This window comes from Vigna umbellata, chromosome 9, assembly GCF_029865625.1.
Source record: "Vigna umbellata cultivar VRB3 chromosome 9, Vumbellata_1.0, whole genome shotgun sequence".
Classification (NCBI taxonomy): domain Eukaryota; kingdom Viridiplantae; phylum Streptophyta; class Magnoliopsida; order Fabales; family Fabaceae; genus Vigna; species Vigna umbellata.
Genome location: NC_142173.1, coordinates 25,172,937 through 25,186,914, shown reverse-complemented (window position 1 = coordinate 25,186,914; position 13,978 = coordinate 25,172,937). Strand labels below are relative to the sequence as shown.

Here is a 13,978-nt window from a genome sequence, read left to right as displayed (position 1 = left end):
CACTCTATCAAAGTTATAAAATACCATAGTTAACCTTTTACATTGTTTACTTTAATTTTCCGGTAGTTATGACAAACGTAAGTTATTTCCTTATGCTGTTTAATCATTTCCGGAATAAATTTTCCGGTTTTACATTTTCTTCTACCGTAATCGAATTTTCAGACTCTGTTCCCATACCAAAATATGGAAATCCTTTCCAGATTCCGATTTCCAGCAACAAAATATATTTTCTTTCCTTTCTCAATGTTTAATTTGAAAAACTTCAGATTACTAAATTCATAAAGAAAAAAAAATGTTTGTTTAAAATTATGAAAAACTCTCTAAATATCTTGTCCTGAAATTTTTATCTTGGAAATCTTATTTCGAAAAACTTCTGAGATATTTTCATAATAGTATGACAGGTAGGATGATCATTTTCAAATATTTGTGTTGCGGGCAGTAATTATGGGAGGGTAAGAAGAAAAACCGATAAAAGTTGTTGTAAAAAAAATCAAAGATAATGAATTATTAGAGTGTGCTTGCTTGCTTCCTTTTACAAATTAGTAATAATAAGGGTAACGTATAATCAGAACAACTAACTGATATCTAAGCACGCCTTGTGTACGTAAAATATTAAGAAATTATTTTTTTAATAAGTATTTTATATTGACGACAAAAATTTTAAGTAGTTTCAAAACTTCTTATCTATTTGAATTATTTTATTAAAACTAGCTATAGCTAAAAATAATTTTGTAACACAGTATATTTAAAATATAGTTTACATATTTATTACAAGTTCTGATTATAATATAATGCATATATTTAAATATATTATTTGTTATAAATATTAATGACATAAAATAAATAATTATGTCTGTTGCATAGGCTAAACTGATTGTTTTTCTTGACTTAAAAATAGTAAACACGTTTAGATAAACTAATGAGTTAAGATCTAGTTACACGTGTTTATTTAGTATATAAAAATACAAGTGTTTATCAATTATATATTATAAAAAATTGCAACATAGATAGGTAATAAAAGACAACGATAATATATCTTTCTATGTTTCAAATAAGGGTTATTTTTTACTTATAAGATACACTGTTATACTTAATTATAGTAATTGAGATCATTATAGCAAATGTATCTTTTGATTAAACTAATCCAACGAAATTTTTTAACATTAAATATTTTATATATAACATGTTTATTTAATTTATTAAATTTTATGAGATGTTAATTATAATCATAATTAACGTGAGTCAATTTATCATAAACATTTATTGTAATGATAATTAGTATATTAGTAATGATTAAACAATGTGAACTTAGCTTGAATACCGTAGTATCATCATTGTGAATTATTAATTCAATTATATATTTTATATTATAAAATTATATGGGCAAATGTCACATGGTATCACCATATTCAATTTTTTTTTTCATTTAAACATTTTTAAATTAGTATTTGTAGTTTTTGAAATTTTATCATAGAATTATACTAATTACAGTAATTATAAGAAATTAAGGATATAACTTGTATTTTGAATTCGCTTTCTATTTGGGAGTAAAACTACCAGAGATGGAGGGAAATTTGATCACACTATCTTTTACAAATGGTGCCATGAGAAAATCAGGAAGGGAATCCAAATCCTTGAAACGTGCATATGAAGTGTTACAAAAATAAAACAAAAAAATGTACAAAAAATATATTGCAAAATATTTTAAATTAAAATTAATATATATATATATATATATATATATATATATAAAATAAGAAAAAAAATCATTCTTTATATATTAAAGTGTGATTCCAAGTAGAGTGTCAGACCCATTAAAAATCTACCCAAAACTGCAGCTGAGTGGAAGACAAGTATCGAGGAAGGAGAGCTGGAAAACAGAAAGTAGAAGACAAGTGTGAGCAGTGGAGTGGCCGTTCGGTTTTGACGGTAGGAGTAAAACTCTAAGTTTTCAAAAATTCACGCCACTCTCTGCATGCAACCATCTTCTTTAACCTTCTGAAACTCCATTCTTCTCCTCCTTCTCTCTAAGATTTCTTCATCTTCTCTCTACGAAATCTTACTCTTTTCTTCCTCCGATCATCAAACAGACCACACCTGAGCATTCCCGGCGTCGAGGGCGTTCGTTTGAACCGATCAGTTTTCGATTTCGAGCTGGTAAGTTCATCTCTCCCTCAGCCGTGTGGTTTCCTGGACATGCAACCCAAGTTCTGGTTTCATGTGTTGATCACTCTTCTCAAAAGAGTGATTCTGATAGTGTTTTGATTTTTACTTGATTTAGTTTCGGAAGTTGTCAAGCGTTGAGAGTAGAAGGATTGGTAGAGGTGAACCAGTAACCATATCTGTGGGCGTTCGGTCACGTTAAGAGGTAAGGAAAGCTTATATAATTTGATTTATTTTGTTGCTTTGAATGGATGCATGTTCGTTGATTGTTGAATGAATATGAAATATGGTTGTTACTGCATTGTTGGCTGTATGAGTATATGAATCTAAGAGATGAGAAACTGGAATGATATTGTGTTTGATGATTTGGTTGATGATGAAATATGGTATGTTGTTTAAAAGTATTGATGATTAATGAAAGCCATGAAATGGGTAGGGATGTTGTCGAGAGTCAGTATTGAACATTCAATTATACAAGCGTTCGTTCTCAGTAGCGTTCATTCTTAATAAGTGTTTGGTATTAGACCATGTTGTCCAGAGTCAGTATTGACCATTTAATTATACAAGTGTTCGTTCTCAGTAGCGTTCGTTCTTGATAAGTGTTTGGTATTAGACCCTGTTGTCGAGAGTCAGTATTGACCATTCAATTATACAACCATTCGTTCTCAGTAGCATTTGTTCTTAATAAGTGTTTGGTATTAGACCATGTTGTCGAGAGTCAGTATTGACCATTCAATTATACAAGCGTTCGTTCTCAGTAGCGTTCGTTCTTAATAAGTGTTTGGTATTAGACCCTGTTGTCGAGAGTCAGTATTGACCATTCAATTATACAAACGTTCGTTCTCAGTAGTGTTCGTTCTTAACAAGTGTTTGGTATTAGACCAGCGCTCGTTCAATATAGTATTCGGTTTTCTTGTGGACTCGGTTGGAACTAGATTCTTTCATTTGGAAAGAATTCTAGTTGAAGACTAGCGTCTTCGTGTCGTTTTGTAATATTTGTACTTAAGCATTCAACCAAGGATATTCGTTCCTTGGTATTTGATTATAAACTTCAGTATATTTATATGTATTTGTATATTTCGTTCGTTCTTGAACATTAGTTAAATGATATCTTATATTTATCAAGCCTTTATTCTATAAATTAAGTAGTGCTAGATCTTACACCAAGCGCTTGTACTAAGTAAGTGTTCGGTCTTACACCAGGCGCTAGTTCTCATTTCCATAATCTATCTTTATAATAAGAGCGTTCGTCCAAACTCAATAGCGTTCGCTCTCTACAGTGCCCCGGTCTTCAACTGACATTCGGTTTCCTTGATGTTTAACTCATTAAAAAGCTAAGTATTTATTCGGTTTCTTCATATGATTCCATCAAGTACTATTATTTGATGTTCTATAGTATCTGTCTTAATTGGTTTCGGCCTAGAGTCTTAGTACTCGGCCTAGGCTTTAAGGTGTTCGGTTTAAAATCTCAAGAGTCAGTTCATTAACTCACTTGGAAAATAACGTTCGATTCTATTGGTCTTTGAGAAGTATTATTGTATTCGGTCCCTTTCACAACAAGTGAGTAACTCTCTCAATTTGATTAGTTTTGAGTTGGAAACATCTCGGTCTCACTCCAAGTTTTCAGTCTAGTTCTGGGTTAAAAACTAACGTTCGGTATTTGGTATCCTACGGGATCTTTATTCAAATTGGTTTAGTTGAAGCTTTAATGATGAAAGATGATGGAATATGATATGGATGAAATGACTTTGATTATGAAAGAGTATTCCGGGGAGGAATATCTCACGAATGGATATTGAAAATTGGTAAAGTATGAATGTGGATAAAGCTAAGCTGGCGGTTCATCCTGATATTCCGTGATTACTCGTTTCTCACGTAGAGAAGAGTAAGTCATGTGTGGAAATGACAGGAGGTCCTAGTCCTTATGGTTAATTTGGACAGATAGGACTAACCTCGGGTGGCAACTGTTGAGGGTATCTCAATTACTACATCACCCTGGTGCACGAACGTCGTAGCTACACAAAATTCATACAGTCCGGACAGTTAGAGTCTAGTATTTGGCTTTGCATGAAAGAGTTAATGATTTATCTTGTTTAGTTGATTGTGTGAAATATATGTTGATACTTGAATTAAATTACATAAGTTTACCCTATTTCCTGTCTTGTCATGTATTCCCGTTCGTTCGTCCTTGTCATTGCGATGATCACCCTATGGGTGGGAGCAGAAGGAGAAGAGTTGCTGGAAGAAGCATTGGAAGAGACGGACGTGAAGGTCGAACCTTAGGACGCTCGGTCAGTTGTTGGCCTACTCTTTTGTAGGAGCGTTCGGTCATGCGTTTACTTTATCTTTTGATTTGACCGTTCAGCATAGGAAAGATTATAAGTCGTTCGTCCTATATTTGTAGCCATTTGTGCAGTTTTAACTCCCTACTATTTTAGTAAGGTCATTCGACCATAATCGTACGTCTTATCTTTTGTAATAACTGAACTGTAATATTATTATATGTGATCATTCTATTATATAGTTTTACACTGTATTTTTGGGATGTTACTAGGGCATATACATCCATAAGAGTAAATACTATAAACAAAAAAAATGAAGAATAATATTTAACTAAATTGGGTAAGCCTACCATAACAAAGCACAATAAAAAAATATGATTATAATATGATCAACTCAATGTAATAAAAATACAAAATACAAAAGAAATAAAAACATAAATGCAAAATCACTTACATTGGTTTAACTAGTATCTTTTATGATATTTATCACGTTATACTAGTTTCTAACCTTTCTTTTTTCATATATATACTCTTTGTCTTTAAAATATTGATTAAATTTCGTAACGTTTTTTTTTTTCTGTATGGTATAATTTTACCTTATCCTATTTCTTAACAGAGCTAACTCTATTCAATAAAATACGACAACATAAAAAGCTGCAGAGTCTTCAAAGTATCATATTTAATTTGTATAGGATCACAATGAGATCAAACATAAGAGATTTCTGTCAGTCCAAAAGATTTTAGCATGCAAAAACAGACAAGTAATAGAAGAAAAGAAGAAATGACTATCATTTAAACCAAATTCAATCTATGATAGTATTATGGATCTTGAAAAATCCTCAAGAGGCACTATCTAGAACAAATTCAAGATGTTGAGATGCAGAACCGAGCACAAAGAGTTCTGACAAATGGTTAAAATGTAAATCTTTCGAATTGCAATTCTGCTTTTGATTACCAAAGCATGTTAGGTTTTTTCAACTCACAGTTACAGCACATGTGGAAGCTGTTTATGCTTGCCCCGATAATAGATAAAAGAAAATTAGACCCCAAGTTATGACAAATTATTATAATAGGATATGTACATCAAAATAAAGACTAGACAACAAAAATGGAATATGGTCAGAAATAATTATCTGCATTCACAGATTAAACATTTATCTTAAACAAAGACTTGAACCTAAACTATTCACGGAAATTATGTGCTTGTCTATCGTACTGTTTGATTAAATATATAAGGTTTAATACATCATTTGGTCCCTACTTTTGGGGGTTTTGTTCAAAATGGTCCCACCTTTTGAAAAAGTTCAGTAAAGTCCCATATTTTGGTTTAAAATGTTCAATTCGGTCCTTTTCGTGGACGGCGTTAGAAACTTAACAGTGGTGGTGCTACTGTGGCGAAATTTGAGTGAGCTGTTATGTTTTGATGATTACGTGGCACTGTAAATTGGGGAAATATCCTAAATTGGGGAAAACCCTAAAGTTTTAATAACCCTAAACCCTAAATTAGAATCAGAAACCCTAAATTGGGGAAAAATCCCCAATATCAAAACCCCGACCCTCAACCGGTTAGTCTTTCTCATATTTCCCTCCAACAGCACCGCAGGGGATTGAGGGATAGGAGAATGAGACTTTCCCTTAATGTTGCAAGGAGGTTTTTTGGTTTGCAAGATATGTTGGGCTTTGACAAAGCTAGCAATACCGTGGAGTGGCTGCTGAACCAAGCAAAAACTGAAATCAATCGTCTAGCGAAGGAGAAAAAGAAGTAGAAGAAGAGTGTTCACCGCAGTTGCTGCAGTGCTGATTCGGAATGTGAAGAAGGTGTGTCTAGTCTGGATGAGGTTGCAGGGAGTAGAGATGAAGAAGAAGCACGAGAAGATTGGGGATTTTTCCCCAATTTAGGGCTTCTGATTCTAATTTCCACTTAAGGTCCCCAATTTAGGATATTTCCCCAATTTACAGTGCCACGTAACCATCAAAACATAACAGCTCACTCAAATTTCGCCACAGTGGCACCACCACCGTTAAGTTTCTAACGCCGTCCACGAAAAGGACCGAATTGAACATTTTAAACCAAAATATGGGACCTTACTGAACTTTTTCAAAAGGTGGGACCATTTTGAACAAAACTCTCAAAAGTAGGGACCAAATGATGTATTAAACCAATATATAACTTCTCAAATATAATCTAATTTTTGAATACATGAACAAGACAGTTATTTTTCCATGATATGATACTTTGCAACAATGACAAGATCCCACATTAACTTAATTTCCGTAAGTCCGGGGATAGGCCATTGAAAGTTTGTGTCCAAAAAATAAAATAAAAGACAGTTATACTATATCTATGGGACAATTATGATTTTAGATGTGGCATTTATTTTTGGTAACAATAGGCAGTTATTTTCTCAGACGGGCAGACACAAAGCTTATCACCACATGATATTTCTACTAAGCATGTTTTAAATAGTAAATTATTGTAACAATCTCGATTTCACACGCACGAGCTACATACATACATACATATATATATATATATATATATATATATATATATATATATATATATATACACACACGTGTGTGTATGTATACACAAATGAAAATAGTAGAAATAGAAAATAATTCTAAACTTCTATATAAAATTACTAGACAAGGTCAATCTAAAGTGAGGAGCAGGGGAAAGAAATAATGACTGTTGAAAGTACTTAAGTACATACTATCTTGCGCTGAAAACTGGTTCCGCATCAGGCGATGGTTGCGTCCTTCGAGTGTATTTGAGTAGCAAACCTTCTGAAGAAAGACCTGGTATCTTCAGATCTCTGAAACATCTCAAAATAGGTTAACTCAAAGCCAAAAGATATGACACATTTTAAGGTAAAAAGAATTATGGCATGTTCACCTGACATACGGCTGCAGATCTTTCCATTCCCATTTTGTCCTCTCTCTGAAAAGAATGGTGAAACGCTCAGCTGGAGTCGAAGGTAAAGATGCGACGCTGAAGGCACGAATCCATGTCTCAACTCCAACTCTCTCTATTAATACCTCTCCTTCCACAAGATCAATACTGGGCTGCATTCCATCTGGAACCTTCTGCCTCCATTCATCCATGAAACTCTCTAACTTCCTTTTACCCCCTTTCAGGATTTCTCTTGCAAAATGGATACATACTCGCTTCTCGTCCAATTTCCAGGCACAGCCAGGCATGCCTTCATTTACTTTGGTGCCATATGTATGGAAACAATGCCTTGCTAGCACCCCAGGAAATCCATCTGATACCAGTGTACTCACAACTTCATCTTCGTTTAAAGCATTAAGTGACCAATCATTTAACACCGAATTTTTCAAAAGCATTCCAAGAATCATGTCCATGTAACTCCCATCTACTAATCTCCAATATCCATTAATCTCCACTGCGGAAAGAGCCTGCAGTCCAGACCTTAACTCCTCATCACTAGCTTGGATATTGTGGACAAGATCATTCCAGCTATATAATCCTATTGTAGATTCCTGGTTGTCTTCTAAATTTCCCACATCATAGTCCTCAAAATTGTAAGTCTTTTCTAATAGTAAAGACTTAAGTTTATCAAGTCTGGGGGCTGCCTCGACAAGCTCCATATTACCAGATACAACTTTGATTACAGGTGCAACAACTTTCTCTTCTTCCTTATTACTATCATTCTTTTGTGGATTTTCACAAAATTCTGAATGATTCGCTGGTGGTACAAGCAGAACCGAATTGGAAGTTCCAACAAACTTCATAGCATATGTTTTGGATTGAGTACAAAGAACTGCATCTTCATCAGGCTGTCCTCTCAAGACCACCCTGAAATAGAACAAAAATCATATTAAAGCTAAACAAGTACAACTTGGGAGGGCAGGGAAAGAGGTACAAGCAACTGATTTTCGGTCAATGAATACCTTTCATGCAGAACATCTGGGAGAAGTTTCTCATCAAGCTCTAGAAGGAGGAGGTCATCATGAGGTCCAAAAAGTGGGTGATATTTAACAGAAATAGATGAACCAGGAGCTACATGTTTAAGAGCTTCTGCTCCTCTTGAACCTGGCTGTGGCGATTCCATTACTCCCTCTCACTAAGTATAAAATATTGGTTAAGGAAAAACATGAAGATTTCTTCACATACTACACTATAATGGCATAAGTTAAGGAAAGAAAGGCACAAGTTTTCATCTATAGCATAGTATAGTATGGGTTGTGCTATTCAGCAAGAAAACAATGAGCATGAATCATACAAAACAAAACATGTCATACAGAGATATTTTTAAACAAAAAATTATTATTAAAAATTAAAAGAATTATAGTTTACTTAAATACAAATCACCCTTGGTCTGCTTTTGCGGAAATATTAATTTGCAAAGGTTACCAATTCCCTTGAGAGTATAGAGGCTTGGTTCCTTCATTTCTAGATGCTTCTAACAACTTTACAGAAACACTGCATAGTTATAATGCATAGCAATCTATGAATTTCTGTTTTCAAAGTGTATATAAATATTACCATTGATATTAAAATCAAAATAATGACTTAAACATGTTTTTAGACTTTGCATTTGAGTCCTGTAGTTTAAAAAAAAGTTTGAGTCTCTCTTTTCAAACACCATTTCTAGATAAACAATGTCAAAATGAATATATTTGAAAAGAAAACAAATATATAGTAGGATGTTCAATGATAAGAATTCAAAATCAAAGAAGGTATACAAATTATATACGTGAAATCCTTAGCCGCAATTGGGCAAAGGGACTAAATAAGAATTTTTCAAATTACAGGGACTAAAATATATCAATTTTAAATACAAAAAAAAAAAAAAAAAAAAAAAAAAAAAAAAAACTCTCTCAACATATTCAAATCTTAATAGTTTATATTGGCTGTAAAAATTGAAGTTTATAGGAAGAAAATCAGCAGAAACTCAATCGACAAAAAATCATTTAATACTATTAAAGGGGTAGCAAAACCATCACTCAAACTCTCCCCGCAACAACAAAAAATCAGTCTCATTTGTCCACATCATCAACAGATTCCTCTTTTATTTTTTCGGCACTAAAATTTGAAACACTCGACTTCTAAATCCAAAAGAATTAGAACTATTACAGGGTTATTCTTTCAGTTACACAATAAATTACCACATGAATATCATCATCACATGTAATGCTATCAGTCTTGAGGGATAAACAAATATTTTACGAAAAAAAAATTTCTATTTGAATGAGTAAATGAACAATTGAATAAAATTTGAGGAAATATGTGTGAGTGTGTATGTAATGTAGAGTTATTGATAATCAATATATAAATACTTATTTTAGTCCAGCTCGTGCAATTCATGATTTTTGGTACTATCTCTTATATAGCTTATATGTATATGGGTGGTTTAGGGGCCTCCACAAAGAGGTGTTGGATTAAAAACTTCGTGTGGTATGGTGATGGAAACATCAAAAAATTTTGTTAATATGAACTTAAAATCAAAATATTGACATAAATAAGTCTTTAGTTTTTTAATTTGAGTTAATATTAGTTTTGGTTCTTCAGTTTTAAAGTTGCTTTGTTTCACTCCAGTAGTTTGAAAAAAGTTTTAGAGTCTCTTTCCAGACACCGCCTCCTACCCAAACAATGTCAAAATGAATACACTGAAGAAAACTAGTATATAGTACAATGCTCAATGATGAGAATAAAAAATCAGACAAGGTTATCGTATATAAACTAACTTTAATTGGCTGCCATATAAGTAAAATCCTCAACAGTAATCAGGGCAAATGGCCTAAATGAACAATGTTAAAATTACAGACGCTGAAATAAATCAATTTCAAATATGAGAGACGAAAAACAAACTTAGTCAAACAGATTTAAATCTCAATGGTTTATCTTGGCTTTAACCATTGAAGATTATCAGAAGAAAATCACCAGAAACTCAAATGAGAAAAATGAATTAGATAAGATTAAAGTTATAGCATAACCATCCCACCAATCTCATTTGGTCACATCATCAACAAATTCCTCTTTTATTTTTTTCGGCACTAAAATTTGAAACACTGGACCTCTAAATCCAACAGAATTAGAACTATTGCAGTGTATTCCTTCAATTACTCTAATCCGTGCACGTTTATTAGTAACATTTTAAAATTGCTTGGCAGCACAGCATAGCCATAATCAAGCACAGAAACATGCGATAAATTTCAGCATTCCTTCAAATATCTCAAATTGAACTAAAAGGATGCGTACACGTACGCGTGTTGGAGGAAAAAGAGATGAAAAAAATAAGAACCTGAGATGAAGAAATGAGATTAGGTTGACGAACTTGTGTTAATGGCAACTATGAAACGCGATTGGTTCTTTCTCGGCAGCGAATTCGAACGGAGAAGAAGAAAACCCTTCTCACCTAAACGAAAGTGTGATTTTATAAACGCGCCACTTTTCCTCTGGAGATATTTTGCTTTCAAAATCATATATAATTTTGGAAATTTAAAATTAGGTTTAATACCCAATTTTGTCCCCACTTTGGTTCGGAAATCTCAAGTTAGTCCCTTTATAGAAATGTGAGTTCAATGGATCCTTACTTGTAATTATTTGACTCTAATGAGTCCCTTCCGTTAAATAGAAGGAAACAGAGTTAGTGGGCTGATGATGTGGCAGTTGTATTTGGTGAGGTGTCAATACGCAATTGTTTGCGTGCTTACGTGGTGTTAGGGTTCCCCATTTTCAAATTGGGTTTTATTAAAAATTGGGGATAAAAGGATTTGGGGCTGATTTGTTGGAGATTAGGGCATGTCCGAGAAAGAAGACAGAGGCAGGCAGTGATCGCGGGAAGACGGAGCAGTGGTGGTTCGCGGTTGGCGAGTTCTTCTTCGTTGTCAGTGGTTGTCTCTGTTTGGGGTTCGCTCTTTCGGGTTCACTCTTTGGGGTTCGCAATGTCTTCGAATCACGGTTGTTCGTCTTGCTCATGGGGGAGCTGTCGTGGTGGTTCATCCAGAGGATTGGTTGGAAGCCAAATATGTCACTGTGGGGAGGCTGCTGTGTTGAGAGTGGCAAAAACAATTAAGAACGAGGGGAAACAATTCTAGGGCTGCCCTAACTACAAGCGGACAAGAAATGAAGAACTTCAAGGATGCAATTTCTTTAAATGGCTTAGTGAAGATTGTGTAGATGATACTATTAGTACTATTGCAAGGCAAAGGAGGAAGATTAATAGTCTGGAGAAATGTGTTAGGGAATGTCAAAAAAGGGAGAAGATGTTAATAACAATGATATGTTTTCAGGGATTGATTAATATCATTGTTGTATGTATTTTGTTTAAAAGTCCATGATGTGTTCTGTTAGATAGTTTATGTGAAGAGCACTTTAGACAAATTGTAATATGATGTTATCAAATGAAGGTGAAATTTGAATTCAAGGTTCTGAAATTATGGTTTGAATTCAAGGTTCTGTTAGGTAGTTTGAATTTACAATAAAATGAGGAAGATTCTTCTGTAATCCAAAAAGAGAAATCTGTATAAGAAGTTCGTTTTTAGACAAGAAGAAGTACACTTTCAGTGTTTGTAATAGTACTTCTGTAATCCAAAAAAAGAGTTATGTAACAAAGGTACAACACACTTTCAGTGTTTGTAATATAATTGAAGAAGAAATTGATATGCCAAAATCTGTGAACAAAATATAAATATAAATTGAATCCAAAAAGCTGTGATCACAATATAATCAGAAATTGATATGCCAAAATCTGTGAACAAAATATGTGATTGAAATTGATATGGCAAAGGTCCAAACAGCATTCATAATTACATCATAATGAAAACAACAGCTGTCATAATTACATCATAATGAAACCAAGTAGATGTTTGTGATTACAAAATACATGTCTGTGATTACAAAATAGCCATCACTTAAGCTAAACATACTGTCAGTCCTAAATCAGTTTTAAACTTGTGTTGTAGATGGCTGAGTAAGTTGACTTGGTCCAGTAATTGGCTGACTTTGTTCAGCTTGGGTTGCAGGTTGCTCACTTGATTGATATTGAGTTTGGTTTGTTGGAGGAGCTTGTGGACAACTATTTCTTTTATGACCAACCTGTCTACATATGGAACATCTCTTACGAGTTCCATTTTGCTTCAGTTGTGTGTCATCCTTCTTTAGCTCCCAAGCCTCTAGCCTTCTCTTCTTCTTTGGTCTACCAGGCAACACTCTTTTAGTTGGAGGCAAAACATCAAGCTGAGAAGTTGTTTCCCATAGCTGAGGACCATTGACAGGGTAGATGATTGGAATGTATGTTTCTTGGTAGGTTGACTTTGTAAACCAATGTGGCACGTAGTCTTCTCCATTGATGTTGATAAATGTCATGGCAGCTAGTGCATGACAGCATGGGATAGCTGTTAAAGTCCACTTTTTGCAACTGCATTCCAGTTTATCAATGTCAATGACATACTTGTCACTCATCATTGAAATGTGTCTGACCTCAAAAATTTTCTCTCCAGACCAACTGCAAATTTTTAAAAGAGAAATCAGTGTTTAAAAGAGAAATCAGTGAAATGGTAATGTGGTCATGTCAACATACCTAGGTATCCAGTATTTTGTCAGGTGCAGTTCCTTGTCAAATCTTTTCTTAATCTTTGGACAAATACTACCTTCATATGTGGATATTTTGTTTCTAAGAAGCATCCTTGAAGTTCTTCATTTCTTGTCCGCTTGTAGTTAGGGCAGCCCCAGAATTGTTTCCCCTCGTTCTTAATTGTTTTTGCCACTCTCAACACAGCAGCCTCCCCACAGTGGCATATTTGGCTTCCAACCAATCCTCTGGATGAACCACCACGACAGCTCCCCCATGAGCAAGACGAACAACCGTGATTCGAAGACATTGCGAACCCCAAAGAGTGAACCCGAAAGAGCGAACCCCAAACAGAGACAACCACTGACAACGAAGAAGAACTCGCCAACCGCGAACCACCACTGCTCCGTCTTCCCGCGATCACTGCCTGCCTCTGTCTTCTTTCTCGGACATGCCCTAATCTCCAACAAATCAGCCCCAAATCCTTTTATCCCCAATTTTTAATAAAACCCAATTTGAAAATGGGGAACCCTAACACCACGTAAGCACGCAAACAATTGTGTATTGACACCTCACCAAATACAACTGCCACATCATCAGCCCACTAACTCCGTTTCCTTCTATTTAACGGAAGGGACTCATTAGAGTCAAATAATTGCAAGTAAGGATCCATTGAACTCACATTTCTATAAAGGGACTAACTTGAGATTTCCGAACCAAAGTGGGGACAAAATTGGGTATTAAACCTTAAAATTATCATAAATCATATTGGTAGTTATATATGTAAAATTTTGAATGATAACTCTGTAAACTAAAAAGGGCTATTTCAGAATCAAATAACTATTGAAATATTAAAGGGACAAAGCGATACTCTTAAACTCTAAGATTACGAAAGTTTCTTCTAATTGATGAATAAAAATAATTTTAAAATTTGAAGGATTGAATAGATCACTTTCAAATTTAAGAAACTAAAACATCACTTTTAAATTT

At 34.1% G+C, this 13,978-nt stretch overlaps 1 protein-coding gene across 3 annotated transcripts; it reads right to left on the bottom strand.

The window, feature by feature from the left end:
• Positions 1 to 7,057: 7,057 nt before the first annotated feature.
• LOC124834589 (uncharacterized) lies at positions 7,058 to 10,864 on the bottom strand. 3 transcript variants are annotated; one of them, XM_088099164.1, is made up of 4 exons: positions 10,718 to 10,864; positions 8,364 to 8,536; positions 7,345 to 8,268; positions 7,058 to 7,264 (listed from the first exon to the last, which is right to left on the bottom strand). In XM_088099164.1, the coding sequence occupies exons 2-4, from the start codon at positions 8,522 to 8,524 to the stop codon at positions 7,162 to 7,164; spliced, it is 1,188 nt and encodes a 395-aa protein (XP_087955290.1). In that variant the 5' UTR covers positions 8,525 to 8,536; positions 10,718 to 10,864; the 3' UTR covers positions 7,058 to 7,161. The 3 variants fall into 3 exon arrangements, with proteins under 3 accessions (XP_087955290.1, XP_087955292.1, XP_087955291.1); XM_088099166.1 differs by having other exon boundaries at positions 8,364 to 8,509; positions 10,718 to 10,858; XM_088099165.1 differs by having other exon boundaries at positions 10,751 to 10,852.
• Between the last annotated feature and the right edge of the window lie 3,114 nt (positions 10,865 to 13,978).